Below are 20907 nucleotides of genomic sequence, written 5' to 3'. Positions count from 1 at the left end.
ACACCTCCAGTGATGGTGACTTCACCACCTCCCTGGGCAGCACATTCCAGTGGCAAATCACTCGTGAAGAATTCCTTCCTACACCCAGCCTAAACCTCCCTTGGTGCAGCTTGAGACTGTGTCCTCTTGTTCTGGTGCTGGTTGCCTGGGAGAAGAGACCAACCTCTGCCTGTCTACAACCTCCTTTCAGGTAGTTGTAGACAGCAAGAAGGTCTCCCCTGAGCCTCCTCTTCTCCAGGCTAAGCAACCCCAGCTCCCTCAGCCTCTCCTCACAGGGCTGTGCTCCAAACCCCTCCCCAGCTTTGTTGCCCTTCTCTGGACACCTTCCAGCAACTCAACTTCTTTCCTAAACTGAGGGGCCCAGAACTGGACACAGGGCTCAAGTGTGGCCTAACCAGTGCTGAGTCCAGGGGCAGAATGACCTCCCTCCTCCTGCTGGCCACACTGTTCCTGGTGCAGGTCATAATTTGTCTTTCGTTTTCCTAATTTTAAAAACCCTTTCCTTACACGTATAAACAAACCAAAACGGTTTTTTAATCAGTTATTAAACTACTTATAGCTCAACCCACAATTTTCTCACTTTACCCTTCCACTTCTTCCTCCATCCCACCGGGGCGGGCGGTGACCTAGCGGCTGCGTGGGGCTCGGCTGCGGGCTGGGGATAAACCACGACAAGGAGCCACAACGCCGATTCGGAGAGACAACAGCGGGAACGCAGCGCCAGACCGGCACGGAGCCGGCAACGGCGGCACGGAGCCGGCAGCTCGGCCCTGCCCGCGCCATCGCCCCATTAGCATTCGGCTGCTTTGCATACCCAGGGTGCACCGGGCTCGCCTCCAGCCCGGCCAATGTCCGCCACCGACCTCAGCGTCCGGTCCGAGCCGCCGCGGTCTCACCGCCTGTGTGCTGCGGCAGGGTCAGGCGGCCCGAGGGCCTCGGGGCGGGAAGGGGGCAGCAGGGATCGGTCGCAGTGACCTCTGGGGCGTGGGGCAGGCGGGCGGTGTAGCCCGGGAGGGAGGGACCAGTCATACTCTGGTTTCTCTTCATATCGTATAAATCTTTCGCCTTTTACTAAAGATTTCCGTGGAGAGGAACAAGTACGAGTGTCGATGAATTTTTTGAGGCTCTGCTTCGGTAGAGCTATCCCTTACTCAGTTCAAAAACAGATCTTGTGGGGGGCACTTGGTGGCTTCGGCAACAGCACCTCCAAGCTGCGGCCGTCTTATTTCCTCACGGTTCGAAGCGGGGAAGTCTTACGTCCCCGGCGGGAGGAGGATCCCTGCTCCCTTCCGCCGTCAAGCCATAGGGCCGGCTGCGCCATCGTGCCGCGTCGCACGACAGCTGTCAGCACGCCCCGCAGCCCCCGCGGCCTGCCGAAGGACTCGAGGGAGCCATGGGCAGCGCAGGGCATGCTGGGTGTAGATCCGGCCAGTGTTTTCCGGTGGAGCCAGTGGCACGGCGGGAGCGGTGGGCGGCGCAGGGCATGCTGGGAGGTGTAGTCCCCCCGCCTGTATTTCCCGGCGGGCCGCGCGGCACGCCGGCGCGCGGCGTTTAAATCGGCGGCGGTTGGAGGAGTGTCGCTGCCGGAACGAAGCTTGGTTGACCCTGCTGCTGTCCCCTGTGGCGAAATGGATGCCCGTCTCTGCCGGCGCATCTGCCCTGGCCTCTCTATTAACATCCAGCGGAGCAATGGTGAGGGCCGGGGAGCGGGGCGGGGGGTCCTGAGTCCCTGCCGCTGCAAAGCCTCCCCGCGGGCGGTGCCGGGCGGCGTGCTGCGGCCGGGCCGGGGCTTGACGCTGGTCTTTTTCAGGCTTGATCCACAAAGCGACGGTGATGACCGTGAGCGTGGAGCGGGCCGTGGTGTGCGTGGAGTGGCCCGAGGAAAACACCGTCAAGGGCAAGGAGGTGAGCCCCGGCCAGCCTGCCGGCCCGCCCTGAGCTGTTCTGGTGCTCCCTCGGAGGACAGCGAAGGGACATTGTCTGCTGCTGGCTGACCCTCGTTACGCAGGGCTCTGCGGTAGCCTGGCGTTTTGAAGGCCGGCCACAGCCAGCCCTGCCGGGTTATCAGCGCTCATTCCATGCTGCTGCAGCAGGATCAGTTCTGTGTTTAACTTTTTGCACAGTTAAAAAGATCAAATAGGTGTGTAAAGGTAAGACGAGAAAGTGGCAGCAAAACAGTGCCAAAATAAGGCTCCTCACCTTTCAGAATGAGCAAGGGGAAGCTGGGCACTGTTGGCTGTTGAATACCCCGAAGTCCCGATTTCCTCAGCTCTCGGGGCCATCAGGTGGCTTTGCATGACTTTAATAATGACGTTCAGCTTTTCCTTAAGGCTTACTGCGTCACTAACAAAGTGCCGTGTTAAGGGAGCCGAGTTTGACGACTTCTCTCTCCACACTGATGTAAGAGATGGGGGAGGCGAGGATAGTCTGTGACACTCGAGGCTGATACGGCTGAAATCCTGACACTTGGCAAAATCTCCTTTGGTGACTGAGCAAACATGCTTGTCCTGCTGGTTCCTCTGGAGACGTACCCATACTCCAGAGTAGTTAAAACCTGAAAGGAAGCTGTTCTTTGAAACTGTATCTTACACTGTTTATGTGCACGCTGCATGCAAAATGTGCAGGTTCAGAGGTAATTACTGGCTAAATTGCATGTATGTGTTATGACACATGCTACAAAATCCAGCTGTTTTAGTGCATGCTTGCATACACTTATGTATTAATACTGTCCACACACACGTGTCTCTGAGCTAACTCCCTTTCAAACTAGATGCTTACAGATTTCACATAAATCTTACAGATTATTTCTCTTGCATTGGAATGTGGTACCTCCATGTTTTACTCCTCTTATGGACTCTTATTTTCTGTAAGTAATTAATAAGCTAAAGGAGGGTTCAAGAATTTCCTGGAGAGGTGCTTGTGGTGTTCTGTCAGGTGAATTCCAGTGTAAGCTGCTGCGATGCTGGAGTTTGTGTACATGTGCTCCCAACCTCTTTGCTGGGGTAGGGCTGAACAACTGAACAGAGAAGCTGCTGTCTTGTGCTGGAGCCTGCCCTTGGCTGCTTGCCCCTGCTACTCCCCCTGCCCTGCAGCCACCTGTGCCACGCTGCCGCAGAATGCGCTGAAGACAGGATTATGACCTCACTGGAGGGTCAGACAGGAGGCAGCAGCTGGTGCTAGGTGAAATTGCTTGCAGCAGCAAGTGAAAATGCAGGTGAATTCACTTTGTGGATTAAACGTGGAATCCTCCATTTCCCAGGGTCTAAGCAGCTCTTGGAAGTTTATTTCAGTAGGTGCAATCACACAGTAAACACTTAATGCTCTCCTAGCACAGAAGCCACGGAGCAGCTGAGACTTACTAAGATTAGCAGTAAGAGATTAAAGCAGTTGATTCCAAATGTGCTTTGCCCATCTCTTCAGAAATGCTTTATGGCACCTGCAGAGCTGTGTGGTGTTTGACAGGTGAGGGTAAATGGTTTAAGTAGTGCATTTCTTCTAGCATGTTTGGATGTATGAGAATACTCAAATAGAAGATGAACTACTGTCTTACCCTTCCAGGTAATTAGAACTTAATGTTTGGCAGGCAGTGGTTCAGATTTGTTTGGCTGTACTGAAAGTGCAGGTTAAAAAAATATGCTGTAAGTGGAAGCAGCACTATTGCTCTCTGTAAATTCCTGCCTTTGCTCCTGTAGGTTGACATTGCTGAAGTGATAGCAATAAATCCTGAATTATCAGAGGAACTGCCTGCTGCAGATGTGAAAGAGAACCTACCTTTGCAAGGGAATGTAGCTGTGCAGGTAAGTGCTCTACAGTGATCTAGTATCTCCCTGAAGTGTCAACAGCATGAGTCTCAGTCTTACAAAGTTTGAGGTCTGATTTTTTTTTCCTGCCTCCCTTAGACTTTGCTCAGAAAGCCTTGTTCTGTCAATGTTATCTTGAAGTGTAGGGGTAGCTGTTTTCTGCTTGCTCTGATTGCTTGCAATGTTTATTGCTTTTTCAGAAACACAAGCGTAGGACAACCCTTTCAAAAATCCCTGCTCCAAGGCAAGGTGAGAGAATGATTTGTTTTCTCCCTGCTATCTCTCTGTGAGACAGTGGTGCTCTCTCATTGTAGCCATAATACTCTGCTATAGGGCATCATAAGGCTGCTCGTTGGGGCAGCGTTAATAAAAAGCACACCACTTCATACCAGCGTTTTGGGCTTCTGAGTGCAGACACTTTGCTGACAGACTGCTGTTTTGTTGATGTGTTGCCCTTTTCTGCAGCACTGCTGTAGTTATTCCTTCAGACTGCTTTAAAATGTCACAAAGCTGTTGCAGCAAGTTTTAAAGCTGCATGTGAAGTTTTGCAAAGGCCACAAACAACAAAAGGTAAGTGGCAGCTGGTAAGATTAAAAGTGTCACAATGAGAGTGGAAAGGGCAAGAAAGAAAGAGCTGTGACAAATGGTTGTCTCCTCTTCAAACAGTCCCCCTAGACAATAACTAGAGCTTTGTCCTTGGAGGCAATTGAGACCAGGCAGCCACAATGCCAGCTGGTGTGCCATAGCTCAGTGATTGCATGTCTGTACAAGGTTTTGGGTGAAACCACAAGGGAAGACAGATGTTAAGAGTGTGGGATTGCTAAGGAGGTACTTCTCCTGAAGTGCCAGCAGTTAGAAAACTCCAATATTTTCTACCTTGTAGCTCTTTAATTGACTTTTTTAACTTTTCAAATGGCAAGTGGCAGCACTAGAGGCCTATTTATAAATACACTTGTGTGATGCTGAGGTTGAATGCTTGCTAATGTAATAATTCTCTGAAAGTTAGCTAAAGCTCATTCTCTTCCATGCAGTCAAGCTCTGCTCATTCTCTTCCATGCAGTCAAGCTCTGCTCATTCTCTTCCATGCAGTCAAGCTCTAAACAAAATGTTTGTGTTTATCTGTGTTATTTTTGTTATCCAAGAAAGGAAAGCCAGTACCAGAAGACAAATTCTTTTGTGTCAGAGGCAGGAGTAGTCCAAGAAGCATAATGTGTCAATAGTTGTCCTGTACTAGAGCATCCTCATCTTCCTCCAGTTCAGAGAACTCCATTTACATGCTGGTGTACAGAATTTATGATGTGGCATAGTTGTGACTGTCTCTAGGCAGGTCAGTTAATGGAGCTCAGTTGTTGGCTGGAAAAAGAAAGATGTGTTGATCCAGTTACTGATTGATGGAAAAATGTCCCCACAGAGGTTACAGCTTCCCTGAAGAACCTAATTGGGAATCTGAAATACCTGTTCCCTTTTCTACTGGCACAGTCTTGTCCCTGAAGATCTCTTTAGAAGACAAGAGCAAAACAGAGTTTTCACTGTTCCTCGAAAAGAATAAACCAGGTTGGAAGAGACCTTCAAGATCATTGTGTCCAACCTATTATCATCTGGGTTTATAACTAGTTAAACTGCATGAGTGACAGTGTCTGTCCTGTGGCACACTCTGCACTGTGCCAATTAGAAAGCTAACAGTGGCTTGAGGTTCTGGTTCTTAGACTAAACAAATTAGAGAAGATCAGGAGATGTCTGTCTCCATTTTATTCAGAGAAGTGGGAGAAGCAGTGCTTTCAGAATGCATTAAGAAACAGATCTTGCATCAGTCTTCTGAACTGAGAATTTTGCAGGATGCTGAATAGCTTCATGTACAAGAATCACTCGAGTCAAACCTGTTTAGATGCAGCAGCTCCTCCAGTTGGTGTGCTTGTCCAGGAACATTGTCAGGAAAAGTATTCCTGAGTTTGTCATGAGCTTAGATATAGGCATGGGTGACTAAAGCATGCAGAACAAAATATATATAGTATAATCCAACTGATACCTTTTGTTCTTTGAAGTTGCAGCAGTGCCAACTAATGTCTGCACCTAAGCAGATGGTTTCAGGTAAAGAATCAATGGATAGGAGCACTGAATTTCATGGGTATGGCCCTCAATCATTTGATCCAGAATTGAAATTAGCCCTTAGTCTGAAACAGATCTGGTGTCCTTTGAAATCAGTGGTTAATTCTGGATGTACTCCTGTTATTGCTGGAGGTGAAAGTAGTTCTAGCTTGCTTATCATACTTTTATTTTATGTGATAATCGCTTTCTTCACAAATCTGAGCTGTAGGTTTCGATTCCCCTTCATTCGTCTGGTAGCAGTAAAAGAAATACCTTGGAATGGGACAATGGATATTGCTTCCAAAAGGACCTTTTCCAAAGACTTGCTGTTGTGATTATTTAAGGCCTAGCTGACCTTAGTGTTACCAACCTCCCACTCCATGGTGCACTGCACATGCTGCCAGTGTGTGGGTGTTGCGATGGTTGGGTGTGCTATGGCCCATAGCTAGCTTCCAGATAGCAGTACTGCTGTCATCCTCACAGGTAACTCTCACAACCCTGCAAGTGTGAAGCTTCAGAGTATTTTCCATTTCCCTGACTTGTAACTTGCTCCTTCCTAGGTATTGATGTGATATGAGTGATTGCTTAGTGGTATCTGAAAAAGTCACTGCAAGTCTGGAACAAACTGTTTGCTTTTCTGTAATCCATGTATTTCATGATCACTTTTCACCCATCTGCTTTGCCTTGTCTTGCATTTTGCTAATGCACCACAGATCTGGAAATCATCCTTTTAACCACACCTTATTCCCCATTGTTCTGCACTTTGTGGCTATTTGATTACTTGCAAATGTCTGGGTGTCTAAGGCATGATGTTGACCTTGAATTCCTGTTTCCAAAGCTGCTCGTGGCTATTACAGGATGTCTATCACAAATGTGGGATCTCAGCTCACCCTGCAGGAAGAGGAGATGGAGGTGAATCCCTGCACTTCTACAAAACCCAGAAATGGTTCTACACAGATCAGAAATACCTCAGCACTTTCTGGTGAGTGGAGAAAACTCAGTGAATTTCTACTGTGAAGCAAGATGCTTTGTCTGCATTCAATCAGATAAACTGCACATCCCAGGGGGATGAGCACCATCTACTTCTATGTCAGTATCCTGAGTTTGCCTGAAGGGATTCTCAAAGGACTGTTGTTGATTAAGGATGTGCTTTATTAGCTGGAAAGCTGGCTTGTGAGTGTGGGTGGCTGTAATATCTGCTTAACAACATAGTGTGGCATTCACAGAGCTGGAGTGGGAAGACAAATGCCTCAATACTGCAGCCAGCATGCTCTGTAACTATACTGAGAGTGGTTCTACCTGTACTTGAGTAAAGCAAGAACTCAAGCCTGCTTGACTTATGACATTGTAGTTACTTGCCTTTTCCAGGCCTAACCTGTGAATAGATGAATAGTCTTGTGTATTAAGTTCTGCAAAGACATGGAAATAAGAGGCTTGATACTAAATTCTTCTCTAGTCAGATTTGTAGCTTTGGATAAAAGTTGGCAATTGGCAAATGCTTAAAAAAACTTGTTTGCACACTCACCACAGGTTTTAGCTAGTTCTCACTCCTGATCTAGAAAATCTAAGATGAGGCATGCTTGTGGTCTGTGAGGCTTTACAAATTACATAGTTGTTATTGATCTTTAGGTTCTAATGATTGGTTTTATTCTGGCTTCTTTCTGCAGCTGGCCAAACCAGGGCTAGCAGGATGAGCTCTATGCCACAAGCCTCACTGACAAATGGAAATACAGAGGATAATCTGCCTGCTGCTAAAACAAACCCTTCAGTGAGCCCAGGTATCATAGTATCATTCAGGGTTGGAAGGGACCACAAGGATCATCTAGTTCCAACCCCCCTGCCATGGGCAGGGACACCCCACACTAGATCAGGCTGGCCAGAGCCTCATCCAGCCTAGACTTAAACAACTCCAGGGACAGTGCCCCAATCACCTCCCTGGACAACCCATTCCAGGGTTTCACCACTCTCATGGTGAAGAACCTCCTCCTCACATCCAGCCCGAATCTCCCTGCCTCCAGCTTTATTCCATTCCCCCTAGTCCTATCACTACCTGAGATCCTGAGCAGTCCCTCCCCAGCCTTTCTGTAGGCCCCCTTCAGATACTGGAAGGCCACAATTAGGTCACCTGGGAGCCTTCTCTTCTGCAGACTGAACAGCCCCAACTCCTTCAGTCTGTCCTCATAGGAGAGGTGCTCCAGCCCTCTGCTCATCCTTGTGGCCCTTCTCTGGACACGTTCCAGCACCTCCACATCCCTCTTGTAATAGGTACCAGGGAGCGGTGGATAAGAACTGACTCAGCAGTGCATCACTGACTGCTCCTTGTATGCTCTGAGACTAAAGCTTTGAAAAGGTGGCTTTGGCAGTAAGACTGAATAACTTGGGTATATTTTTATTATAAATGTGTAATCCTGTTACAACAGTGTCTCCTCAGAAATGCTGCCTTTAAAGTGGTAGTGTGACTTGGCAGTCCCTGTAGTAGGTAGATCTGGTTTGGAAGTGCTGCAAAACTAATGACAGTCCTTCTGAAGGTGATCGTTTCCTCTACAAGTTCATCTGTCAGCAACCTAGAAAAGCTGAAATATTTGTGGTGTGCTTAAGCCCTAGCATGAAGGTTTAATCCTAGGAAATGTTTTTATTCTCTAGTTCAGCGAAGACCTAGCATTGTGACAGCAATGGAGAAAAGGAAAAGCAAGAGAGAAGAAAGGAGAGCTCAGATTAATGAAATCAGGACAAAACGTGCACAGGTGGAGTATTCTGCAATATGCTCTCCCACAGAATTTCCTCTCACTGGTGTATCACAGTAGTTGAAACCAAAACATGCTGTGGACAGGTTTTGTCCTTGCAGAGCTGTACATAAGGATGGGCTGATTCTAGTTTCAAAGTTCTGAATCTTGTGAAACATCTCTAATTGGGTACATCTGGCTGCTTAATACTTGCTGAAGCTTTTCTACTGTAACAGGTTTGTCTTAACATTCATTGTTGTTCTATGCAGGAATTTGACAGCAACTGTCCAAATTGGGAGTTTGCACAGATGATCAAGGAGTTCAGAGCAACTTTAGAGTGCCATCCAGTATCTATGTCTGACCCAGTAAGTAAATACTGAGGCTACTACCCACAGTCTGTAGATGCATCTTTACTGAAGATTTTTCGCCTATGAGCAATTTGGTGCATCCCTGCACCTCAGAAATCCTCTAAGTGTATTGTAATCTTGAGGTCACCTACCTCTGCTGTTCAGGGTTAGGCTGCCTTGCATCACTCTGCCTGTGTCACTGGTGAAGAGCTTGCACTTTGACAATTATGAAATAATTTGTGTGGCAACATCAGTACTCTTCAGAGCTTGTAAATGGCAAAGCCTATTAATAGCTTGGCTACTAGTAGTAGTATTACTATTTGGCTACTACTAGTAGTTTGGCTTATTCTAGGTATAGGTATGATTTAAACTAGACTAAAAATTATTTTATATATGACTTACAGCACTAAAGTAGGGCAATAAGTAGGCCAAAAAGTGGAGAAGCAGAAAAACAGACTTGGCTGATACCTTAAGCTGTTGCACAGGTAGCATTGGTTAATAGCTGAGAACAAGTACTCCTTGCCTAGCAAAAGCTGCCTTATAGTCAGTGAAAAATGACAGTGTTTAAGTTCAAAACAATGTAGGCATGGACTAGCTTAGGACATGAGGCAGTTTGTGTGCCTGCCTCCTACAGGGCAGTCACCTTCTGTGTGTGTCACCTACAGTGTGTCACCTTCTGCTTTCTGCCTCACCAATACAATACAAACATTCTCAAGCTTAACTCATGTGTAGCAGTGCTGCACAAATACCTCAACTTATTGCATCAGTGAAGAACTCAGGTGAAAAATTACCTCAAGGGTAAACAAAAAAAAAACCCTTACATTATGCTGTATTGATGTCATAGATTTAGCTAGAAAGCTGGCTGAGGACTACCTTTTACTAATTCTGATACAGAATGTTTGGGGCACTTGCTGCAGCATGGCATTTCCCTGATGTGTTAGAATGGAATAAACCAGGTTGGAAGAGACCTTCAAGATAGAGTTCAACCTATCATCCAACACCACCTAATCAACTAAACCATGCAACCAAGCACCCTAACAAGTCTCCTCCTAAACACCTCCAATGATGGTGACTCCACCACCTCCCCAGGCAGCCCATTCCAGTGGGCAATCACTCTCTGTGTAGAATTTCTTCCTAACATCCAGTCTGAACCTCCCCTGGTGCAGCTTGAGACTGTGCCCTCTTGTTCTGGTGCTGGTTGCCTGGGAGAAGAGACCAGCCCCCCACCTGTCTACAATCTCCTTTCAAGTAGTTGTAGAGAGCAATAAGGTCTCCCTTGAGCCTCCTCTTCTCCAGGCTAAACAACCCCAGCTCCCTAGCCTCTCCTCATAGAGCTTGTGTTCCAAACCCCTCACCAACTTTGCTGCCGGTCTCTGGACACATTCCAGCAAGTCAACATCCTTCCTAAACTGAGGGGGCCCAGAACTGGACTCAGTTGGACCAAGCTATGTGAAGGTCAATATTTGTAGTGTGTTCTACCCTGAACAGGCTTTAAGACTTGCATCCCTGCCTGAGTGGGTCTGATCTGTAGCAGAGGCATCTTTGCTCAGCGTACAGAAAAGTAGATGTTTCAGATCTTCCTCTGTAATAAGTAGGTGCAGGTGTAATTGTGCAATAATTATTACTTGTTTTCTTCTAGATAGAAGAACATAGGATCTGTGTCTGTGTGAGGAAGCGCCCTCTCAATAGACGAGGTGTGTGGACTACCCAGTCAGCTCTCTCTGGGGGCAGTGTGACCTTGCTAATTGTTGCTGAAACTGAGAGCCCTCTTTGTGTCAACAGAACGCCTGAAAAACGAATGTGATGTGATTACTGTTCCGAGCAAGTGTGTCCTGCTGGTGCATGAGCCAAAGCAGAAAGTGGATCTGACAAAATACCTTGAGACTCAAACATTTAGATTTGACTTTTCATTTGATGAATCCTCTTCTAATGAAATGGTGTACAGGTAATGCTTTCTTTTTTTTTATTGGAAATGCCTTGCAAGTTAAAAGTGTAGAGCTATGACTAGATGGCATCTTGCCTCAAGGGAACTGCTACCTGAAAGAATTACTACAACTCTCTTTGGAGGAAACTGAAGGACTGAAAAGTCTAAAGCTTATTTTTGTCATGGCCTTGCTGATGTACTGCAGATTTACCTTTATTTGCCTTTCTTTAGGAAAACTGATGGAGCAGGTTGTGAAATACTTGCCTTAATTGTCTTTTACCTTCTGAATTGAATATCCAGGTTCACTGCTAGACCTCTTGTAGAGACCATCTTTGAGGGTGGGAAGGCAACATGCTTTGCATATGGCCAGACAGGCAGTGGTAAAACACATGTAAGTTGTTGTTTTTCTCCAAGGTCTCAAATTTTCTAGCTCTATCAAATGTATTTTAAAGCTCCTTAATGTCCATAACAAGTAAGATTGTATAAAGAGTTTGGATCTTGGTTTTATGGTCTTAAAGCTAACACTGTGGTGTTCATGGTTCTTTTTTCCCCCTGTACTTTTATCTATTGGTCAATCTCCTTTGAGGTTGTAAAGAAAACTCTAGTAAAATCCTCCCATAGCTAGCTTTTTAAAGACTTAGGGTGTCATGACATGTTTTTGTTAGTCATGGATATTCCTTGCCTCAAATGGCTGCTGCTTAACTCCACTCTGCAAAGTGGAGCTATTACCTACACCAGAGACAGACAAAAGCTCTTCTCTGTGCTGCATTTTGAGCATGGAGGTGTTCCAAAGACTTTTGGATCATAGAAGAATAACATATAAGTGAAATGGTATTGTTTGAGATGGACAAATTAGTCTGTTCACTTTTAACCACTCCTTCCAGTCTGAGTTGCAGTTTCAAGAGACCTGAAGATTGTTCTCTACTCTTCATTTTCAACTTTAACTTTCTGTCTTTCTAACTTTCCTTCTCTGAGCTTTCAGAAGAAAGTGGGAAACTTCCCTCACAGCATGATAGTGGAGTCAGATCTGCTGTCTTGTTCTGTTTTCTGCCTTTACCTCAAAACCACAGTGAACTGCACTACAGTAGGCTAGCCTACCAGTTTTCAGTAATCAAACACTTGCTGTCATTCCAAGGTTAGAGGCAGGTTTTAGGCTATCATTAGTGCATGCAGTGAGCTGTAGATCTCTTCCAGTAATACAGAAGGAAATTAGGAAGTTTATGGAAGTTTGGATGTAGTCTGCCTCCATTGCACTGGAATGGGCAGACAAACCTGCTCATCTGAACATCCTTACAGGGATAAAGCTGTGAGACACTAAAATAACAGGCAACAAAGTCTCTTTCCCTTCCTGATTCTAGGGTACAGAATTAATACAAAGACTGGAGTACTTCACATTAAACTCTGGTAGACGGAGAATGTGCCCTGGGATTGAGCTGTGTTTTCACTAATTGACTGTTACATTAAACAGTGTAGAGCAAATCACCAGGAGGGTAGCACCAACTGAGAATTTTGTTGGCATAAAAGTCAAAGGAGTTGAAAGTATTGTCTGCTCTAGAAGCTTGATGTGTTTTGATATCTGTTACTCAACCTATGTCCCAAAAAGTGAGGCTTTGTTTCTTCTGACCAGAAGCTGTTTGGTTGCACTGTCAAGGCCACACATCTTCTCTTGAAGAAACAGCAGCTTTGACTCTGTACTGCAGAGCCTTGGAGGCATTCAGCTGTTGCTTTGTGTAGTCCAAATCTTCTTTTTGAACTGACAGGGAAGTAGCAAACTAATCTTGTCCTGGACTGCACTGTGTTCTAACAGTGTCACTGATATTTAAGTGGTATGCTGTATGTGGTAACTTCCTAGTACGTTCTTGGGGCTAAAAATCAGGTAGCCTGACTTGTTTGTACCGCTCCTGGCCTTTTCTCTCCACAGACTATGGGTGGAGACTTCTCTGGGAAGGCACAGAATGCATCAAAGGGCATATATGCTTTTGCATGTAAGTGGATTCTTCTCTTTATATACAAAAAAAATCAAATTAGTGCTTGCTTTTCTTTAAGGCAAAGATCTAGGTTGGGGTTTTTATGGTCATTTAAAATGTTTCCAGTAAAAGATACCTGAAGTACTTGTTTTCACTGATCATCAGTGGTGTTTGTTGCAGGAGGTATGGTTTTCTCTCTTTTAAGTCAGTTTCACAAAATATTTTTCCATCCAGTCTGAGTTTCTAGATCCATACAAGTCATCAGAAGTTGTTTGCTTTTGAGGCAAAGAGATGATGTTTTGTAGTTTTGGCACTTGCTGGACTGAATCACTTAATTTTGGTTTCTCCTGCCTTGCTGTTGTCTCAGACCAAGGGTGGTGTTTGGAAATACCTGACTGAAGTCGACACAACCCTACCCATTTCTGATATCAAGCTTGTTATACAGAAAGCACATAACTGTGTTGTTTCTTACTGTAAACCTTAGATGCAAAAAAACCTAGCACATACAAAACTTTCAGAAAACACATGCTTGATATAATGCCTAGAAAGCACCACAAACCCTGACCTCCATTACCTTCCCTTTAGAAAGCTGTGTTGTGAAAGTGGGCTGTGAGGCAAGCAGTTGAAATGAGCAACTGTTTGCTAGTCTCTGAAAGTTAGTTATAACTGGCCCTGGAGGAGAGTCTCTGCTTTTAGGCTCAAGTCAGTGTCTAATTGTGAAAAGCTGCTCTGGATCCAGCCAAAAGGTCTGATCTGATATGCTGTCTCTAAACAGCAGCAATACAGGTGCTCAGGGATGCATGTTTTCTAGGCTTTCCACAAGCAGTGCTGGAAGTGCAAACACATGACTCGTCTGGGCTTCTCCAAGACACTAGTGGACCCCAGTATTCCCTCTGATCAGTAAGGATAGCTGTCTGCAGGTGACATTAGCAACTGATGCTTCCATATCTCCCTGTGTTTTCAGTCCCTGGATGAGGATGGTGCTGAAGCTGTTCTCTAGATGGTAGCACAGCACTAATGGTTTCATGAGCATTTGTTTAGGATGAACGTCATTCAGCTGCTAGACACTGCCTATGACTGCACAAGTGTTTGAGAGTAGATCAAGGGGCAGCTAGAACATACTTTAAACTCATCAGCTGAACTTTGTCCTTTCCTTACTAGCACAAGATGTCTTCATCCTCCTAAACCAGCCCAGGTACAGGAATCGGAACCTGGAAATCTATGTGACTTTCTTTGAAATTTACAATGGAAAGGTAAAACTTCTTAAATCCTGACCTGAAGCCTTTTGTGGTATGTTTCCCAAGTAGCTGAATGAAATTTACTGGTTTCTATAGTTTTATGTAGTGTGTTTGGAATTGGGTTGGATTGTGATGGTGAAGGTGCTGCCTATAGAAACAGTACAAAACATTTTACCAGGAGACCTTGTTGAGATTTGCTTCAATCCTATTGCCTGACTATAGGTGTTTGACCTCTTGAACAAGAAGGCAAAGCTTCGAGTCTTGGAGGATGGCAAGCAGCAGGTCCAGGTTGTTGGCCTCCAAGAAAAACAAGTGGGCTGTGCTGAGGATGTCATCAGAATGATTGAGATGGGCAGTGCCTGCAGGTCTGGTGCTTTATGACATCTTATTTTATTCTAGTGTATCTCTGTCCATAAACCAATTGGTGTCTGTAGGTGGTGCTTTGACACTTCAGACACAGCAGGATGCTTCTGTCTGAGGTGTCCCTGCTGACTGCAGAAGGGATGGACAAGATGACCTTTGAGAGTCCTTTCCAATCCATGGTAGTCTGTGAATTTATGGTGTTCCCAGTAACAGGCAGGCATTGAGAAAGACCTCTGCATAAATACAAGGTGGCTACAGAATAAAGGGCTAGCAGAAATAGGCTTAGCCTGCTTCTATAGAGAAGGTCAGAATTCATGGCCCATATATCATAGAATGGCTTAGTTTGGAAGGGACCTTTAGAGATCATCTTCTCCAACTTCCCTGCCATGGGCAGGGACTATCCTCATGAAACTCCAAGAAGATAGAAACTATTAGAATGAGATGGCTGCCCTGGTGCTAAAGCTAAACTGAGCAGTCTTGCTGCATTCTAGAATTACCAGTTTACAAGAGCACAAGCAGCTCCCTGTGGCCTTGTGCAATCAAGGAAGAGCAGGTGGCATCAACCTACAGCTGTGAAAATGCTTTGGCTTAACTGCAGGCCAGATGAGCTATTGCAATAGCAACACAAGTGCTGCATGTCATTTCAGGGGTGTTGTCAAAGAATCTCTGAGAGCAGGTGTCAAGGGACAGCCACAGACTTGGCTCATTATGTTGGCAGGAAGGCTGTGGCCAGGGCAACTGTACCATCATACTGTTATCTTTAATCAGGAGCTGCAATTTGTATTGCCAGTTCTGGTCTGTCTTAAATTGCAACTTCTATGGAAACATGACAAGGCAAATAAGAACTTAGACTTCTGTATTACACTACATGTACAGGTATGCACATCCTGAAAATGCCTTTTTTTGGCTGATGATTCAGCCAAGAACTGAATGTTTCAGACTCCTGCATCACTCCAGGACAACCTCCCTTCCTGTCCCTCAGCAGCAAGGATGCAAGCAGGACAGAGAATGTGTCAACTTTCTCAGGTCACAGGGAAGATTTTAGCAACTTCTAGGACTCCAGTCTCTATCTTACAGTGACAGGGCAGGTGCAGTTGCACAGCAGAGATAATGTGCCAAGTCAGCTTGGCTGGAGATTACCATGATTGTCATGTGCTAGGCACAGCTAATGCTGTTCAGTGGAGAGCTTGGCTGAGCTTACTGTGTAATGGCAGATGCATTAGGAAAATGACATGTGGCCTGCTCTTGAAGCAGGGAGATGGTGTGGTTGAAAATGTTTCAGCTTCTAGTGTAAGGCACTAGCAGTCAGGCACTGCAGTGCAGGGTGGGTGAGTTGAGCTAGGCAGCTTAAATCACCTTCAATATCTACAGCTGGGATGCAGGTTCACATTTCTCACAGCTATTCTCTTGTGCTCTTTTCAGAGGTAATTCTGTAATAATTCATGTGTGGGGTAAAAACTGGGAGGTAAACCAACTTAATTGTATGTCTACATGTTTTGCCTACTGTCAGGACCTGTTGTGTCTTCTGTGATGCAGTTCTAACACTTGTTTGCATCTCTGCTGTAGGACATCCGGGCAGAGTTTTGCAAATACTAACTCTTCACGGTCACACGCCTGCTTCCAAATCATAGTACGCCAAAGAGGGAAACTGGTTGGCAAATTTTCCTTGGTGGATCTGGCAGGAAATGAGAGGGGTGCAGACACCTGCAGTGCTGATTGGCAGACACGCATGGAAGCTGCAGAAATCAACAAGAGCTTGTTGGCTTTGAAGGTGAGCTATAGCCGAGGGAGCGAACAGTGCTAAATCAGCACATGGGGGTTTGTTCAACTCTGGGGTTGCCCCTTTCTTTCCAATGCAAGGGTCAAGAACAGCCAAGAAGATCCTGGTTTAGTGTGTTATCAACCCTGAAAATGGTGTATACTTCCACTTACAATGTTTCCAAGAAAATAGTGTGGCCTTGTCAGGCCAGACACTGGAACAGCCACTCAAGTTGTCTTTTTTTGGCATATGATGGCTATACCAGCTGTCATGCTTGGAGTATATTTAAAAGGCTATGAAGCACTCTGATAATTCTCCAGCCTGTTTACCAGCAATTGGAGGTTGATGGCTTGCAGAGCTGTTTGAGAAGAAATGCAGATACTGCACTCAAGACTTGTCCTTTTCTTAGGAGTGTATCCGAGCTTTGGGGCAGAACAAATCTCATACCCCCTTCCGGGAGAGCAAGCTGACCCAGGTGCTAAGAGACTCTTTCATAGGAACAAACTCAAGGACCTGTATGGTGAGTATGTGCATGGCACAAATACACACACTGCTTGTGGGCTCTGCAGTTTGACCAAACAGCTGCATGCTCCTCGAGAGTGAGGGAAGTCTGAAGTCAAAGAGTCAGTACCCTGCAAAAGAAATCTTGTAGTTTCCCTCCTCCACTCACCCATGGTGACTGGTATCAAAAACTGGTGAGCTATGCTCAGTCCCAGTCAAAGGAAGGCTGCAGGAAACTTTCAAGCAGTGAATCTACAGGAGAGCTTGGTGTGCTCTCAAAGGTCTTTGATTCCTGGAGGGTGCAGAACAATGGGGGTACAGAAAGCCACTGGCAAACTGGATACAGGGCCACTGGAATATCCCAGCAGCTGTGAAAGAAAATGGACTTGACAATGTCTGAACTCTCTTTGCCCTAACTATGTCCCAGCTGCCAAGGGAGATCTGTAGGGTTACTTAACATGAGCAAAAGTCAGCTATGGGAGTCACTGAGATTTCTCCTCTGTTTGCAGATAGCAATGATTTCTCCAGGGATGAGTTCATGTGATTACACCTTAAACACACTGAGATATGCTGACAGGTAATGGCCTTTCTGACATGGGGGTTCTAATCTTGTTGCAGAAGATACTTTGGCTGCTTTTATTCTGACCTTTTGGAGTTTCAAGTTTTCTGCCTATTATTGCTTGTAATTGCAACTTGAAGTTGTTAGGAGCAAGTTATCTTGGAGCTGTCTTATGAAACTAACCTGTATGTTCTCCCTGTGAGGCATAATAGACTGAAACCACGACTAATGCCTCCTTTCCTCAGAGGGCGGAATCTCATGCTAGACTTCAGACTGCTTTGGTTTTTGTTCAGAGCTTACCCTATCCTGAATGGTAACTTCCATGCCCTTTACTTTTTATAGTAGTTTGGGTCCCATTTGTAAAAGTGTGCTAAGAATATGTCCCTAGCATGGCAATACAGATGGTACAAAACACCTGGTGTTCTTGGACTTTGTTATGAGCTAATAGGGTAAGGCTCCTTGGGGACTTTGGGTGAAATCTGAAGGACCTGGAGAGCTTGTGTGCTTTTAAGCAGATGGTGGGAGTGTTTTGAATGTTCCATGGTTGACACTGGGTACTGCAGGGCAAGTTAGATTTGCAGGGACTGAGCCCCAGGTTTCCTCAGGGGTCTTGCTGGTACTTGGCACACTTGAGAGCACAATGAGTGCCTCTTGGTCTCTGCTGTACAAGGCCCTACATCTTCCTGGTGAGGTGGTAAGTGAGAAGACTCCTGACTATCATCACTTGTATGACACTTGTGTGTTTACAGCTTAGTTTTCCTTCATTTAGTTCACAAAAGACTGCTTGGTTCCTTCCTGGAAATCTTTCCACACTGAAAGGTGTGGTGATTCTTGTCAGCAGCATTCAGGAATGCTGAATCTTGACAGACTCCCATACCTGGCTCTGGATTGAAGTTGCCTTTTTCTTCTGGTGGAGAGTAACTCTTGCTCATCTGAAAGTACAGGACAAAATGTAACTTCTGACTTGCTGTGCTTCAGTAAGATTCTAGTCTTGAGCTGGGACTGCTGGATTCTTAGCCAGTGCACAAGGCAAGTTCAAGCTATATGAAAGGGGATGTTAGGCAAAAATTCACTGGTAATGTGAACCTGACATCAGTAACTAGAACAAAATGCCCAGCTGGCATCTGATGACATGGCTGACATCTACCTCTGGTGCTATGACTTACATCAGCCTTATTTCTTTTCTTTCCATACCAAGTTCTTGGCTATAACATGCCAAGCTTATGTAGAAGATAACTTCTGTGGAAGGCTTTACTGGCAATTAGCATTGTGTGCTTGGACGTTTCTTCAGCAGAGGTCTTAGACTGGGCATGACAACAAACATTTCTAGCCTTTCCTTCCCACAGAGCTCTGGGCTTTTGCCCATGTTCTGGGAGCAATCCATATGCAACTTTTGACGTGCAGCCAAACACTTCTTGCTGAGTACTAACTGATTGCAGTAACTTTTTCTGATGCTGTAGCCCTGAAACTGCTGGAGCAAGAGTTTGAATAACAAATCTTCTTGTTGCAGAGTGAAAGAGCTCAGCCCTCATAATGAAGCTAGTGAAGCACAGAATCAGATGGAGATTGAAGAAAATGAGAGCAGTGGAGAAGGCTCAGGTTTTCAGTGTAATGTATGTGTGTGCCGTGGGCTGAACACCTCTTAAAGCTGGGAACAACCTGCTGTTCTTACTTGGGCTGTTTCTTGCAGCTCTCCAAGGATGAAGAGGAAGGTATTTCTCCCCAGATGCTCAGCTTGCATGAGGCTATGACTCACATTACTGAATGTGAGGACAAGGCTGTAGAACAGCTTAGAGAACTGAGACAGGTATGTATTAGAGGTAAGCCCAGCCCAAGCTCCCTGCACACAATGATAGGTTCCTGTCTTGTCTGAGCCAACTGTGGCTGGGTCAGCTGTGGGTTGTACTGTGAGGTACTGTCAGTGGTGTTCCCTTTTCCTCACTGTGGTTTCCTGCATTAAACTGGGGCATTTCAGTGCTTGTGGCCAGCTGGCCACCTTTTCTTCCAACTAGCAACCTCTACTTGCTGCTAATGAGCACTGACTGGTACTAGTCTGTAGAATCTCAGGTCTGTGCCAGGTCTGAAGAAACAAATTGAATGTCCTGAAAATGAAATTTGTCACTGTTTTCCTTGCAATTACAGAGAATGGCAACTGAACTTGACTACCTCTTGGGAACTGCAGAGAAACCAGACTATGATCTCAAGACCTTTGTGAGCAGAGCAAAGCACTTTGTAGAGGAGAGCTTAGAAAACTTCCATCATGTCAAAGGTATGTTAGTGCCTGTCTCTGACCAGCCTGTGCTTTAGTATAGAGCATTAATATGCAACAAAATTCCTCCAACTGTTCAGTTCTACATTAGTTTGGAGACTGACTAGTTCTGTGTAGGTGGATGTCAGCTGTTAGCTCTCTGAGCACTTCCTGCCTTGTTTGGACCCTGCTGGTTGAAGCAGTGGTGGAGAAACAGCAAGGCAGATGTATGGGCTTGACACAGACTGCCTGGTTGGGAACAGGGGAAGCTGCACTGGTAACTGCTATTCTTCTGCCACCATTACAGTAGCTTGGGCTTTGTCACTTCAGGCATTACAGCTGGAGTGCTCTTTGCCTCAAACAGGTCTGTGAGGGATTTTGGCTTTTAAAGGAGGCTGAAAATTGTGGCCTCAGAGGGAACTGTTAGCCTGAAGTCGGGACTCTTTCCTTAAGCAGCTCTGGCTGTCCTTCCCTCTCAAATGCAGCCCCGTAGAGTGCCACAGCTAGTCACCAAGAGAACGAGAGTGAATGCCCTGCTACCCTGTCTGCCATATAGGCCAGGGAAACCTGGGCCTTCTGGGATGCTTGGATTAGTGGTACACCTAGTTTAACCTGCAAATTACAGTCTTGGAAACAAGTAGAAAAGAGCAAGCATAGCTGAAGAGCTTTGTGGGACCACACAGGATTTGATGCTGGCTGAGCAGTTCTTGCCCAGTTCACTTCCCTCTCTGGCCCTCACAGTGCCCTGCTGAGGGAAGCAGCTGGGCTGTGGAGCTCAGCTTTCAGGTGAGTTACCCTGCTGCTGTTCTCACTTACAGAAACGTTGGATGCCCTGGAGGTTGCCATGCAGCTGGAGGAGCAAGCCAGCAAGCAGATGAGCTGGCAGAGGCGTTAGGGAATACAGCAAAGCCTGGTTCACAAGCAGACATCTGTATGTCTTGTGTGTTTGGTGGTTTGTGTAACTCCTGTTTGACACATGGTAGTCTGTGGGTTGTGTGTGCCTGAGAGCAGGTGATGCAGCAACTTCTCTATTTATGGCCTGGTATTTGGGTACTTGGTGGAATGATAGAAACAAGCCCCTGCAAGGCTTGGGGAGGGGGGGCCTGAGAGTCTGCCAGATGTGTCTACCATCTGGCCCTCTGCTACTGACAATGGTGATCTTATAGCTCTAGATCCATGTGTATGTTTTCTAGTGTGTATAACCTTACAGATGTGCTTGGAACACTGCAAACCTGTTGCAAGTCTGACTTTTCTAGCAAGAAAATGGAATACATGTAACTGTAAAAAATCAGTATTTTAAGTTTAATAAATAAATGCTTCTGCATCTAATCTTTGATCTTAAAATATATCTTGTGCTGATTTGGTGAAGTCCAGCAGCCCCTAAAGACTGTAG

The 20907-nt window shown here is 45.8% G+C and overlaps 1 protein-coding gene and 1 non-coding gene across 4 annotated transcripts; both read left to right on the top strand.

Annotated features, from left to right (window-relative positions):
- The first annotated feature begins 1027 nt into the window (after nucleotides 1-1027).
- LOC137442677 (U5 spliceosomal RNA) lies at nucleotides 1028-1142 on the top strand. The gene has a single exon (XR_010987730.1). It is a non-coding gene; the product is annotated as a U5 spliceosomal RNA (small nuclear RNA).
- Nucleotides 1143-1530: 388 nt separating this feature from the next.
- KIF2C (kinesin family member 2C) lies at nucleotides 1531-20843 on the top strand. Of its 3 annotated transcripts, XM_068141575.1 has the most exons (21): nucleotides 1531-1692; nucleotides 1811-1905; nucleotides 3693-3797; nucleotides 4001-4049; nucleotides 6724-6867; nucleotides 7553-7663; nucleotides 8529-8629; nucleotides 8878-8973; nucleotides 10595-10649; nucleotides 10738-10900; nucleotides 11180-11270; nucleotides 12801-12864; nucleotides 14008-14099; nucleotides 14307-14449; nucleotides 16014-16218; nucleotides 16616-16726; nucleotides 17217-17284; nucleotides 18777-18879; nucleotides 18957-19073; nucleotides 19409-19535; nucleotides 20333-20843. In XM_068141575.1, the coding sequence occupies exons 1-21, from the start codon at nucleotides 1629-1631 to the stop codon at nucleotides 20407-20409; spliced, it is 2181 nt and encodes a 726-aa protein (XP_067997676.1). In that variant the 5' UTR covers nucleotides 1531-1628; the 3' UTR covers nucleotides 20410-20843. The 3 variants fall into 3 exon arrangements, with proteins under 3 accessions (XP_067997676.1, XP_067997677.1, XP_067997678.1); XM_068141576.1 differs by lacking the exons at nucleotides 1531-1692; nucleotides 1811-1905 and adding an exon at nucleotides 2806-2866; XM_068141577.1 differs by lacking the exons at nucleotides 1531-1692; nucleotides 1811-1905 and adding an exon at nucleotides 3378-3462.
- The last annotated feature ends 64 nt before the right edge of the window (nucleotides 20844-20907 follow it).

Source organism: Melanerpes formicivorus, unplaced genomic scaffold (assembly GCF_026170545.1).
Source record: "Melanerpes formicivorus ecotype bairdi unplaced genomic scaffold, bMelFor1.0.p_v2 SCAF_7, whole genome shotgun sequence".
In the NCBI taxonomy this organism is placed as follows: domain Eukaryota; kingdom Metazoa; phylum Chordata; class Aves; order Piciformes; family Picidae; genus Melanerpes; species Melanerpes formicivorus.
The sequence above is the reverse complement of the archived record's forward strand: the minus strand, read 5'-3'. Positions and strand labels throughout refer to the sequence as shown.